The 13557-nt window shown below is 43.6% G+C and overlaps 1 protein-coding gene across 1 annotated transcript in view; it reads left to right on the plus strand.

Moving 5' to 3' along the window:
- The first annotated feature begins 220 nt into the window (after window positions 1-220).
- LOC132864390 (tripartite motif-containing protein 16-like) overlaps window positions 221-13557 on the plus strand; it is a 31553-nt gene continuing 18216 nt past the window's right edge. Inside the window, exon 1 of the mRNA XM_060897814.1 lies at window positions 221-877. Coding sequence (XP_060753797.1) covers window positions 278-877 — 600 coding nt within the window. The 5' untranslated portion in view covers window positions 221-277. The remainder of the gene's footprint in view (window positions 878-13557) is intronic.

Below are 13557 nucleotides of genomic sequence, written 5' to 3' on the forward strand. Positions count from 1 at the left end.
GGTACAGAGCCACTCTACATACAACCTGGTAAAACAAATCAGATTTCAATTAATCCGACTTTAAATCATAGAGACACTCTTTACACTAAAATATCTCTCTCGCTGCACTTTATTTTTAAATCTGGACTACCTCTCTTTGTAAAGCCACACCTACTCTCTCTGTCACACTATAACACACACACACACACACACTGAACCAGGAAGTTCATTTCAGAGAAAACAAAACTCAGAAATCTGAGAGCTCAAGCCTTCTCTCTCTCTCTCTCAGTACAGGAAAATGGCAGAGGCTGGTATTTCAGTAGATCATTTTTCTGTGGATCAGTTCAGCTGTCCAGTGTGTCTGGATCTCCTGAAGGATCCTGTAGCTATTCCCTGTGGACACAGTTACTGTAAGGTGTGTATTAATGGCTGCTGGGATCAGGAGGATGTGAAGGGCGTCTACAGCTGCCCCCAGTGCCGAGTGAGTTTCACCCCAAGGCCTGTTCTGTGCAGGAACAACATGCTGGATGAAGCGGTGGAGGAATTGAAAAAGACTGAACTCCAAGCTGCTTCTCCTGCTCACTGTTACGCTGGACCTGGAGATGTGGAGTGTGATTCCTGCACTGGGAGAAAACGCAAAGCCACTAATTCCTGTCTGGTGTGTCAGGCCTCCTTTTGTGAAGATCATCTTAAACCTCACTATCAGTCTCCTGCCTTTAAGAAGCACAAGTTAGTTGAAGCCTGTGCAGAGCTCCAAGAGAAGATCTGCTCTGAACACGACAAACTGATCGAGATCTTCTGTCGTACTGACCAAAGCTTCATCTGTTATTTGTGTACAGTGGATGAACATAAAGGTCATGATACAGTTTCAACTGAAGCAGAAAAAAATGAAAAACAGGTGAGAACTGGACATCATTCTTCTTTTCAAAGTCATTTTATACAAATTTTATTTTTAATCTAATTTCTATGCAGTTAATTTAATTGGTTCTATGAGTGTCATTCTTTTAGAACTGAATTTGTATTTACAGTCAAAGGGTAACATGTAAAGAAATGTTAAAGAGATCAGACCAGTCAATGTGCTTTAAACAGCCAACACCCAACAACCATCTTCCAGCATTTTAGAGCTAAAGTGCTCACGTGACTGTGTTAAAGCTCTGTAACTGGATGTCACGCTGTCAAAAGTTAAATTCTTTACGGTTTTCATTTTGGTTGAACTCTTTTGTTTTAGCTTTGTTGGTACCTAACACCTTTTATTTGAGACTTTTATATATATATATATATATATATATATATATATATATATATATATATATATATAGATGCACGCAGACTATATACAGTGTAATAGCACTGGAACATATAAAATTTGTGTTTGAGTACAGACCAGGTGGTGTAGTGGTTAGCGCTGTCGCCTCACAGCAAGAAGGTCCAGATTTGAGCCCCGTGGCCGGCCAGGGCCTTTCTGTGTGGAGTTTGCATGTTCTCCCCGTGTCCGCGTGGGTTTCCTCCGGGTGCTCTGGTTTCCCCCACAGTCCAAAGACATGCAGGTTAGGTTAACTGGTGACTCTAAATTGAGCGTAGGTGTGAATGTGAGTGTGAATGGTTGTCTGTGTCTATGTGTCAGCCCTGTGATGACCTGGTGACTTGTCCAGGGTGTACCCCGCCTTTCACCCGTAATCAGCTGGGATAGGCTCCAGCTTGCCTGCGACCCTGTAGAACAGGATAAAGCGGCTAGAGATGATGAGATGAGATGAGTACAGACCACACCCTCAACCAAGGCCATAACTATGGAGTCAACATTGGGGGAACCAAATCTTTTTGTTGTTGCTGCTCTCCTAACTGCTCCTCTCAATCACTTCATTTACATGCACAAAATATTCTGGTTTTTGCCCTTATCCCAAAAAAGACAATATTCCTACGAAGCTGTTTATGTGGCTAATTAAAATAAATATTCCACTAATATTCCTGTTTACATGCATGGGGATGGGAATATTTAATTCCTGTTTACATGTACAGTGCATACTTAGTGCTGGTCCCAATCCCGGATAGATTATGGAAGTTTGTGCCAGGAAGGGCATCCGGTGTAAAAAAAAAAAAAATGGCAAATCAAATATGCAGATCATGATGATCCACAGGCAGCACGGTGGTGTAGTGGTTAGTGCTGGCGCCTCACAGCAAGAAGGTCTGGTTTTGAGCCCCATGGCCGGCGAGGGCCTTTCTGTGCGGAGTTTGCATGTTCTCCCCGTGTCCGCGTGGGTTTCCTCTGGGTGCTCCGGTTTCCCCCACAGTCCAAAGACATGCAGGTTAGGTTAACTGGTGACTCTAAATTGAGCGTAGGTGTGAATGTGAGTGTGAATGGTTGTCTGTGTCTATGTGTCAGCCCTGTGATGGCCTGGCGACTTGTCCAGGGTGTACCCCGCCTTTCACCCGTAATCAGCTGGGATAGGCTCCAGCTTGCCTGCGACCCTGTAGAACAGGATAAAGCGGCTAGAGATAATGAGATGTGATGAGATTGGTACTTTCTTTTTGATATATTTTGTCAATGAAGTAAAAACAAAAATATTGTTCAACAAAATAGTTTATTCATACATTGACAATTATAGCAATGTGGTATATTTACCATGCACTAGTTCTGTATCCAGACTTCAGAGGTACTCAAAAAAAGTGTCTTCAGTATGGGTATGGGTAGACCTAGGGCCAGTAGAGGCTTTTTTTCCTAAGCATATTTTCAGCTTAGGTTGTCAGGCACTGTGGAATGGGATCAGCTAGACTGGTTAGGTCCATAATGTTAGTGATGAGATTTTAAAATGATTAACACTATAACAGTTACACAGTGTACATTTCACTGGATACTTTGCATTAAACCCTTAATAAACTGATAATATTTAATGCTGCCCCAATCCATTCCAGTGTTGTATTATTGTAGGCCCTATTTTGAATAATGCCTCTAATGACAGCAGGACTTAACTGTGGTGGACTTTGTGGCTTGGCTGCCAAACTTCATGCTGATTGAGCTACCAGTTAGATTTCTTCATATTTGTTTATATATAATATATATGTATGTGTGTGTGTGTGTATATGTACAACCCTGATTCCCAAAAAGTTGGGACAAAGTACAAATTGTAAATAAAAACGGAATGCAATGATGTGGAAGTTTCAAAATTCTATATTTTATTCAGAATAGAACATAGGTGACATATCAGATGTTTAAATTGAGAAAATGTATCATTTAAAGAGAAAAATTAGGTGATTTTTAAATTTCATGACAACAACACATCTCAAAAAAGTTGGGACAAGGCCATGTTTCCCCACTGTGAGACATCCCCTTTTCTCTTTACAACAGTCTGTAAATGTCTGGGGACTGAGGAGACAAGTTGCTCAAGTTTAGGGATAGGAATGTTAACCCATTCTTGTCTAATGTAAGATTCTAGTTGCTCAACTGTCTTAGGTCTTTTTTGTCGTATCTTCCGTTTTATGATGCGCCAAATGTTTTCTATGGGTGAAAGATCTGGACTGCAGGCTGGCCAGTTCAGTACCCGGACCCTTCTTCTACACTGCCATGATGATGTAATTGATGCAGTACGTGGTTTGGCATTGTCATGTTGGAAAATGCAAGGTCTTCCCTGAAAGAGATGTCGTCTGGATGGGAGCATACCGGTATGTTGCTCTAGAACCTGGATAGACCTTTCAGCATTGATGGTGTCTTTCCAGATGTGTAAGCTGCCCATGCCACACGCACTAATGCAACCCCATACCATCAGAGATTCAGGATTCTGAACTGAGCGCTGACAACAACTTGGGTCGTCCTTCTCCTCTTTAGTCCGAATGACACGGCGTCCCTGATTTCCATAAAGAACTTCACATTTTGATTCGTCTGACCACAGAACAGTTTTCCACTTTGCCACAGTCCATTTTAAATGAGCCTTGGCCCAGAGAAGACGTCTGCGCTTCTGGATCGTGTTTAGATACGGCTTCTTCTTTGAGCTATAGAGTTTTAGCTGGCAACGGCGGATGGCACGGTGAATTGTGTTCACAGATAATGTTATCTGGAAATATTCCTGAGCCCATTTTGTGATTTCCAATACAGAAGCATGCCTGTATGTGATGCAGTACCATCTAAGGGCCCAAAGATCACGGGCACCCAGTATGGTTTTCCGGCCTTGACCCTTACACACAGAAATTCTTCCAGATTCTCTGAATCTTTTGATGATATTATGCACTGTAGATGATGATATGTTCAAATTCTTTGCAATTTTACACTGTCGAACTCCTTTCTGATATTGCTCCACTATTTGTCGGCGCAGAATTAGGGGGATTGGTGATCCTCTTCCCATCTTTACTTCTGAGAGCCGCTGCCACTCCAAGATGCTCTTTTTATACCCAGTCATGTTAATAACCTATTGCCAATTGACCTAATGAGTTGCAATTTGGTCCTCCAGCTGTTCCTTTTTTGTACCTTTAACTTTTCCAGCCTCTTATTGCCCCGTCCCAACTTTTTTGAGATGTGTTGCTGTCATGAACTTTCAAATGAGCCAATATTTGGCATGAAATTTCAAAATGTCTCACTTTCAACATTTGATATGTTGTCTATGTTCTATTGTGAATACAATATCAGTTTTAAAGATTTGTAAATTATTGCATTCCGTTTTTATTTACAATTTGTACTTTGTCCCAACTTTTTTTGGAATCGGGGTTGTATATGTATATTATAAAAATAAAATTAGGTAGTAAGAGGGTCATATTTAGTAACTTTAAAAATGAGCTCCACCCTACTGTATACATGTCCAAAGAATGCTCCTCAAACCTGAATAATATCAGCATATTCCACACGTGTTAATCAGAAATGCTAAATCCATAATGAGGCCAAATTCAGAATATGCTGTTGACATAACCTGTGTCAAATTCTGATTACTGTCATATTTGGAATAACAGTGGAATATTAGTGTGCATGTAAACATACTGAGTGATTCAACATTCATTTTTAACTGGTAAAGTTGATTTTTGATTGCAGTATCATTCTAACCATTGTCAGTAACAGCGCTGAAAACCTGAGTTCGGAGCAGCCGCCAAACATGGCCACTCTGGGCTACAATTCCCAAACACCACAGCACCCCTCATCTCCTGAGTATTAACAAGTACACCTGTCTCTCATTAGTCTGCAATCATTCCCCTATATAAGCTCAGCAGTCACAAACACACATCGTGAAGTATCGTTCTGTGTCTCAGTACCTGACCTTACCGAGCCTTCTGACTTTCTACCTGACTTGTGTTTAACTTCTGTTTATGTTGTTTATTTCCTGGCTCTGTTTCCTCACCTGCCCTCTGATATCCTGATTGACTGACCCTTGTCCATCCCTGACTACGACATCGGCTTCCTGATTTGAATTTGTTGACGGTTTGCAATGCACCCGCTCTCCCTTGCACTTGCATCCATTAGTGCCTGCACCCTGACAACCATCAATATTTAATAATTAATTGGTGAAGGCGAAATGACTATCAGTGAATAATAACCAAGATGAAGTTGAGGTATTCACCAATAGTCACTGAGCCTGAGGCAGATAATTGTTTTTGTATAAATGTACTGGCCTCACTAAGCGTATGCGTACTCAGCTATCCAGCATGTATAAACGGCTAGGTGAGGTGAACAAAGAAAAGATGCCAAGGGTATCCAATTCCTTTTCTCCTCTCCTTTATTTTACACACAAATTGAACATATGTGCAAAATCACGCCGTAAAACTGAAAGCAAACACAAAGACATCTTTTTAGCACATATTCGCTGTCTAAGTCATTTCAGACTCCACATGTACAGTGGGGCAAAAAAGTATTTAGTCAGTCACCAATTGTGCAAGTTCTCCCACTTACAAAGATGAGAAAGGCCTGTAATTTTCATCATAGGCATACCTCAACTATGAGAGACAAAATGAGAAAAAAAATCCAGAAAATCACATTGTCTGATTTTTAAAGAATTTATTTGCAACTTATGGTGGAAAATAAGTATTTGGTCAATAACAAAAGTTCATCTCAATACTTTGTTATATACCCTTTGTTGGCAATGACAGAGGTCAAACGTTTTCTGTAAGTCCTCACAAGGTTTTCACACACTGTTGCTAGTATTTTGGCCCATTCCTCCATGCAGATCTCCTCTAGAGCAGTGATGTTTTGGGGCTGTCGCTGGGCAACACGGACTTTCAACTCCCTCCAAAGATTTTCTATGGGGTTGAGATCTGGAGATTGGCTAGGCCACTCCAGGACCTTGAAATGCTTCTTACGAAGCTACTCCTTTGTTGCCCGGGCGGTGTGTTTGGGATCATTGTCATGCTGAAAGAGCCAGCCACGCTTCATCTTCAATGCCCTTGCTGATGGAAGGTTTTCACTCAATCTCACGATACATGGCCCCATTCATTCTTTCCTTTACACGGATCAGGCATCCTGGTCCCTTTGCAGAAAAACAGCCCCAAAGCATGATGTTTCCACCCCCATGCTTCACAGTAGGTATGGTGTTCTTTGGATGCAACTCAGCATTCTTTCTCCTCCAAACACGACAAGTTGAGTTTTTACCAAAAAGTTCTATTTTGGTTTCATCTGACCATATGACATTCTCCCAATCCTCTTCTGGATCATCCAAATGCTCTCTAGCAAACTTCAGACGGGCCTGGACATGTACTGGCTTAAGCAGGGGGACACGTCTGGCACTGCAGGATTTGAGTCCCTGGCGGCGTAGTGTGTTACGGATGGTAGCCTTTGTTACTTTGGTCCCAGCTCTCTGCAGGTCATTCACTAGGTCCCCCCGTGTGGTTCTGGGATTTTTGCTCACCGTTCTTGTGATCATTTTGACCCCACGGGGTGAGATCCTGCGTGGAGCCCCAGATCGAGGGAGATTATCAGTGGTCTTGTATGTCTTCCATTTTCTAATAACTGCTCCCACAGTTGATTTCTTCACACCAAGCTGCTTACCTATTGCAGATTCAGTCTTCCCAGCCTGGTGCAGGTCTACAATTTTGTTTCTGGTGTCCTTTGACAACTCTTTGGTCTTGGCCATAGTGGAGTTTGGAGTGTGACTGTTTGAGGTTGTGGACAGGTGTCTTTTATACCGATAACGAGTTCAAACAGGTGCCATTAATACAGGTAACGAGTGGAGGACAGAGGAGCCTCTTAAAGAAGTTGTTACAGGTCTGTGAGAGCCAGAAATCTTGCTTGTTTGTAGGTGACCAAATACTTATTTTACCGAGGAATTTACCAATTAATTCATTAAAAATCCTACAATGTGATTTCCTGGATTCTTTCCCCTCATTCTGTCTCTCATAGTTGAAGTGTACCTATGATGAAAATTACAGGCCTCTCTCGTCTTTTTCAGTGGGAGAACTTGCACAATTGGTGGCTGACTAAATACTTTTTTTGCCCCACTGTAACTTACTGTATGCATTGTTTTACATTGAGCATGCTAGCTGCCATTACTCGGAACACAAACAATCTACTCATTGTAGAAATACATCCATTTACAACTTAAACATTCTCCTATTTCACCTAAGAAATGTAAAGCATTTAATACAATACAATTTGAACACTGCGTTACTTACGGGCATTGCCCCTGTGGGGTATAAAGAAACTTTATAAACTTGTAAACAGGATGCGCATGTGAAACGACTTACTCTGGCAAACGTCTCTATCTTTCTGAGAACAGGAAATCGAAACTCAACTGTATACCTTTGCACTGCGTTACCACTAGTGGTCAGTAGATGGCGCCTCATTCTCATCTCATCTCATTATCTCTAGCCGCTTTATCCTTCTACAGGGTCGCAGGCAAGCTGGAGCCTATCCCAGCTGACTATGGGCGAAAGGCGGGGTACACCCTGGACAAGTCGCCAGGTCATCACAGGGCTGACACATAGACACAGACAACCATTCACACTCACATTCACACCTACGGTCAATTTAGAGTCACCAGTTAACCTAACCTGCATGTCTTTGGACTGTGGGGGAAACCGGAGCACCCGGAGGAAACCCACGCGGACACGGGGAGAACATGCAAACTCCACACAGAAAGGCCCTCGCCGGCCCCGGGGCTCGAACCCAGGACCTTCTTGCTGTGAGGCGACAGCGCTAACCACTACACCACCGTGCCGCCTAGATGGCGCCTGTGCACTGCAAATCACAGGAAAAACCTTATTCAGGAACACAAAATGGATATATATGGTCATTAAGACCAGCACACTCCCTGCCTGGTATCTTAAGGATACCACACATCTATTACCGCTTAAGACACTTAAACACAATCAACGTCCTGTTTAGGAGAGAAAAGTAACACAAGTTCAGTAACTGGTCTTTTGTACACTTTAGGAGTGCCTTGGCGAATAGCTCTGACATCTACGGTCCTTACAACATTGTTTTTGCTGGGAAAGGTTTTGATGACCATTGCCATCAGCCAGTGATTTCTTGGAACTGCATTGTCCTTCATCAGGACAATGTCTCCTTCTTGCAAGTTAGGTCTTTTGTTCTGCCATTTGGCACGACTTTGCAGGGTGCTCAAGTACTCACGTTGCCATTTGTGCCAGAATGTCTCTGCAAGATACTGTACCAGCTTCCACTGGTGACGGATGATCTCGGCCTTGCCAAAGTCAGGTGGAGGTGATGACGGGGCTCCTGTCTTTTGTGTTAGGAGCATGGATGGGGTGGGTTCTTGGGGTCAGCATATAAGTGGGTTCTTGGGGTCAGTTGAAACAGGCAGCAGAGGTCTCGCATTCATGATCGCACAAACCTCTGCCATGAGTGTGATGAGGACTTCATGTGTCAAAGAAGAGAAGCGTTGCTGCAGGAACGTGGAGTCCAGGATGCGACGAGCCACACCGATGAGTCGCTCCCAGGCCCCTTCCATATGGGAGGCATGTGGGGGGTTGAATATCCATGTGCATTGCTGATTTTGCAGGTAACGTTGCATGTCTGCGTCGTCTTCCAGATTCAGTTCTTTTGATGCACCAGTAAAATTTGTCCCTCTGTCTGACCTAATCTGTGTTGCAGGGCCTCTGATGGAGAAAAATCTCCGCAGAGCATTAATGAAACTAGATGCACTCAGTGTCTCTATCACTTCAATGTGTACAGCACGCACACATAGACATGTGAACAGTACAGCCCACCTTTTGCCGTTGGCTTGTCCACCTCTCGTCCGACGGCAGACGACCTCCCACGGCCCAAACACGTCCAGGCTGACGTACGTGAAAGGCGGGGTGGCTTGAAGCCTGTCTGCAGGCAGATCTGCCATCAGCTGATGTTCTATCTTGCCACGCAATCTCCTGCAGGTGACACACCAGAATAGTGTGCCTCTGATGCATTTCTTCGCACCCACCAGCCACAGCACAGCATCCCTGATGGCCCCCTCTGTGAAGTGTCTGCCCTGGTGTTTTACCTGCTCATGGTAGTGGCGCACAAGGAGAGTCGTAAGGTGGTGCTGAGCTGGGATGATGAGGGGATTGGTGTGGTTCACCTCAAGGCCAGACTGTGTAATGCGTCCGCCAACTCTGAGAAGTCCACAGCTGTCAATCAGTGGGTGCAGCTTTGCAATGTGGCTGTGTTTTGGAATGTCTGTCTTACTCTGTATGTTGCTGAATTCAGTAGGATATCTTTCCTGTTGCATGTTCTTGATCAGTACATTTTTTGCCTTTTCCAGGTTCTCTGGTGTGATTGCTTTCTTACAGGTATGCCACCCTCTGCATGTGTTGTCTTTGTTCGTTTGCCTGAAACACTGAGCAATGTGAATCAAGAGCGCAAGTGCTCTCAGTACAAAAGTCCACTTTGAGAAACGCTCGAAGCGCTCAGTTCCTAAGCTGCGTTGTGTGGTTTCAGTGATTAATACTGTGGTCTGAGGTCTGATTTCAGAGTCTGACTCTGGGTCTTTGAGCAGGACATTGTTAAGCGAGATCCCTTCATACTGGGCACTTGAATCAAACACTATTCGAATCTGTTCGGGTTTCTTGGGATGGTAGATGCCAAAAGACAGCAAATACCAGCTTTCTTGTCCTTCTTGGAGGACTGGGGCAATCTCTGCATGCTGACTGTCAATCATTTTTTGCATGAACTGCATGTAATGTTCATGACAGGATTTTTCTCTAGTGTGTGGCAAACTAACTTAAGTCTTTTTATAGCATAGTCTCTGTTGTTGGGCAGATGTTTTCTCGGAGCCCGGAAAGGTAAGGGTGCGACCCAGCTTTGGGTGCTATCTTGACATACCTCACTATCCATGATCTTCAGGAAGTTGAGGTCATCGATAGATGGAGCAGGTTGGTGCAGTGGAAAATGGAGGACTCCAGGTTGTCCCCGTGGAGCAGAGGAGCAGTGTGAGCAGCAGCTTGCTGAGGCGGAGGAACTTGAAGGACTGAGTGGCTGTGTGGAGAGTCTTTCACGCATAGCTGGCTGTGGCAGGGTGCGAGGTAGCTGGGGCGGCCATTTCCTAGGATGCCTGTCTTGAGGGAAGTGACTGAGGAGGGGCGGTGCGCTGTGCCGAGGCACACATCACCGACCACCACCCAGCCGAGGTCTAACTTTTGAGCGAATGGGGCATTGTCTGGGCCATTGATTTGTTTCCTGACCTTGTGTATTTTCAAAATGTCTCTTCCTAGCAACAACAGTATTTGAGCATTAGAGTCTATGGGGGGAATCTCACTGGCTATGCATCTCAGGTGAGGGTGATGTAGGGCTGCTCGATATTGGAAAAAATCAATATCACGATTTTTTCAGTAAATATTGATATCGCGATTTTTAAAACGATATTTATACACCTTTTTTTTAAAGCCCCGATCATCAACACCCGAGGCACCGGGCCACATTTTTATAGTACAGGCCTCATAGGCTACCTGTCAACCCTTCCCGTTGTACCCTGAAACGCCTTTTACTTAAACTATTTACTGTGCAAGCGCGTACTTTGCATAGGTCCTATCGCCTGCACAAGGCTCACGTTCTCCTCACTCAACATTTCCGATCACAGAGGATGGAGCCAGCGCTGGTATTACCAGTGATTACTGCGTAACGTCCACACTGGCTCGTAGCCAGCCAAGGATAAAATCTCTCTCTCACACACACACACACTACAACGTAAGCTTGTGTGTTGTTAAGACACCAACATTAAATACGCACACACACGGACTGGCCATTGGGAGTAGCGGGAGTTTTCCCGGTGGTTCAGCATGGGCCGGCAGAGAAAAAAAAAACAAAACAGTTGTGCGCTGGCCTTTAATATGATAAGCAATGTTAATAGTTTCTTAAAGAAACATAAGCAATGTTAACATGTTAAATGTTAATCATATTAAAGGCCAGCGCGCAACTGTAATAAGCAATGTTAACAGTTTCTTAAAGAAACTGTTAACATTGCTTATCATATTAAAGGCCAGCGCGCAACTGTAATAAGCAATGTTAACAGTTTCTTAAAGAAACTGTTAACATTGCTTATCATATTAATGGCCAGCGCGCAACTGTAATAAGCAATGTTAACAGTTTCTTAAAGAAACTGTTAACATTGCTTATCATATTAAAGGCCAGCGCACAACTGTAATAAGCAATGTTAACAGTTTCTTAAAGAAACTGTTAACATTGCTTATCATATTAATGGCCAGCGCGCAACTGTAATAAGCAATGTTAACAGTTTCTTAAAGAAACTGTTAACATTGCTTATCATATTAAAGGCCAGCGCGCAACTGTTTTTTTTTTTTTTTCTCCACCGGCCCACGCTGAACCACCGGGAAAACTCCCGCTACTCCCGATGGCCAGTCCGTGTGTGAACACGCACAATATAGAGACAAGTCCTTAAGAATTAACATACATGAAAATAGCTCAGCGGCATGTAAACATTCCCTGAAAGTGTAGGTGGCACTGCGGCTAGATGCTACGTGAAATGGCACAAGGCAAACACCATGCTTCGCTCAGTCAACAGACAAAATCCACGAACCCAGTAGTCCTCTTACTACTGTGGGTTAGTGTTCTGTGGCCAAAAACACCCTATGCACAGTCATTCCAAAACATCCCCACTAGTTGCAAGTTATGTCTCAAATACAGATATGCGTTGTGGATTAAGCGATCTATTTTCAAGCATCAGGCTTCTCTTCCTTCATCTTCCAAATGTGGACTCCGCTATCTTTTTGGCATGTCAGCATTGAAATACCATTTGCAGAGATATTTCACTCGAAAAGTAAAAGCAACACATGATTAGGGGTACATGATTAGCAGGGGGACACCGTTTTAAGCGCACGGAATTTTAAAACCAATGTAATTACATCCGAGTCCGTCTACATCGTGCAATAAACCCGTCCTTAGCAGAACCTACTTCAAAGCATGATGCTAGCTGCAGATGCGCAAGTCAAAATCAAATGAACCCAAGTAAACATGCCGCGGCGGGCAACATTAATAACCAAATTGCCTTACCTTAAAACGCTGCCTTGACCACAGGACGACTCGCAATTATTCCACTTAAATCCACACGGTTTAACACATCTAACACAGCTAGCAAGCTGGATATGTGCTAATATTGTTGTGCTTGTTTTCTTCCGTAGATGCCATTTTTACATTACCCAGTCCCACATCCAAAAATATGACGTAAATATATGTTAATTGTATTATTATAACTATTAGCAAGCAAATCAAACAACATATTAACAAATCAATATATCAAATCACCCGACACGTATGAAAACAGAAGAACTGATTTTTTACTGTTGCGGAGATATCGCGGGAGTAGAATGGATGACGTATACAAGGCTACGGTGTGCCTTAGGGGACAGAAGGGTTCGTTTTACCTTACAAATGACAAAAAATCGTTTCATATCGATATTATGAATTTTGATATCGTTTGACACCAATATCGATATCGTGATAAAAATACGATATATTGCACAGCTCTAGGGTGATGCAAAGCTGCACTGGGTGTTGGGATTTCAGACCTATTGTCTGGGAGTTCATCGCATTCAATGAGGACTGGTAGAGGGATGCAGGTCTTCTCATCCAGTGACTCCAGCATGTAGCCACACGCTCTCCTACTGAACGTCTCCATGCTGCCCGCACATGTCTTGAGAGAGTACGAAGATGGGGTGCTTTTGTCGCCGAATATCTCAAAGAATTCTGATCGTGCAAGGGACTTGTTACTTTGCTCATCGATGATAGCATATACTCTAGTTGCTGCTTCTCTCTGGCCTTGTGGGTAGACGGTAACTAGACATATTTTGGAGCAACCTCTAGCGCTCATCCCCTCACCGCATACTTCAGTGCACTTAGAGGAGACAATCTCTGGAGGCTGCTGGTTCTCACGGTACTCCCTGCCGTCCTCTGACGCAGGTGGGGGTGGCTTTGCTTTCCATGGTGAAGGACCTGGGTGGAGGGCTTCGACATGCTTGTTGCTCTGACATTCAGCACATGTTATGGTTTTGTCACAGTTCTTTGCAATGTGTGAGGTTGAAGCACAACAGCGATAGCAGATGGAATTGTCTTTGAGATATTGTTTACGGTCAGCTAGCAGTTTGTCTCTAAAGCTCCTACATGATCCTAATGAATGGGGCTTTTTGTGGATTGGACAATGCTTGGTGAGATCTGAAGTGTCAGTT

Source organism: Neoarius graeffei, chromosome 17, assembly GCF_027579695.1.
Source record: "Neoarius graeffei isolate fNeoGra1 chromosome 17, fNeoGra1.pri, whole genome shotgun sequence".
NCBI lineage: Eukaryota > Metazoa > Chordata > Actinopteri > Siluriformes > Ariidae > Neoarius > Neoarius graeffei.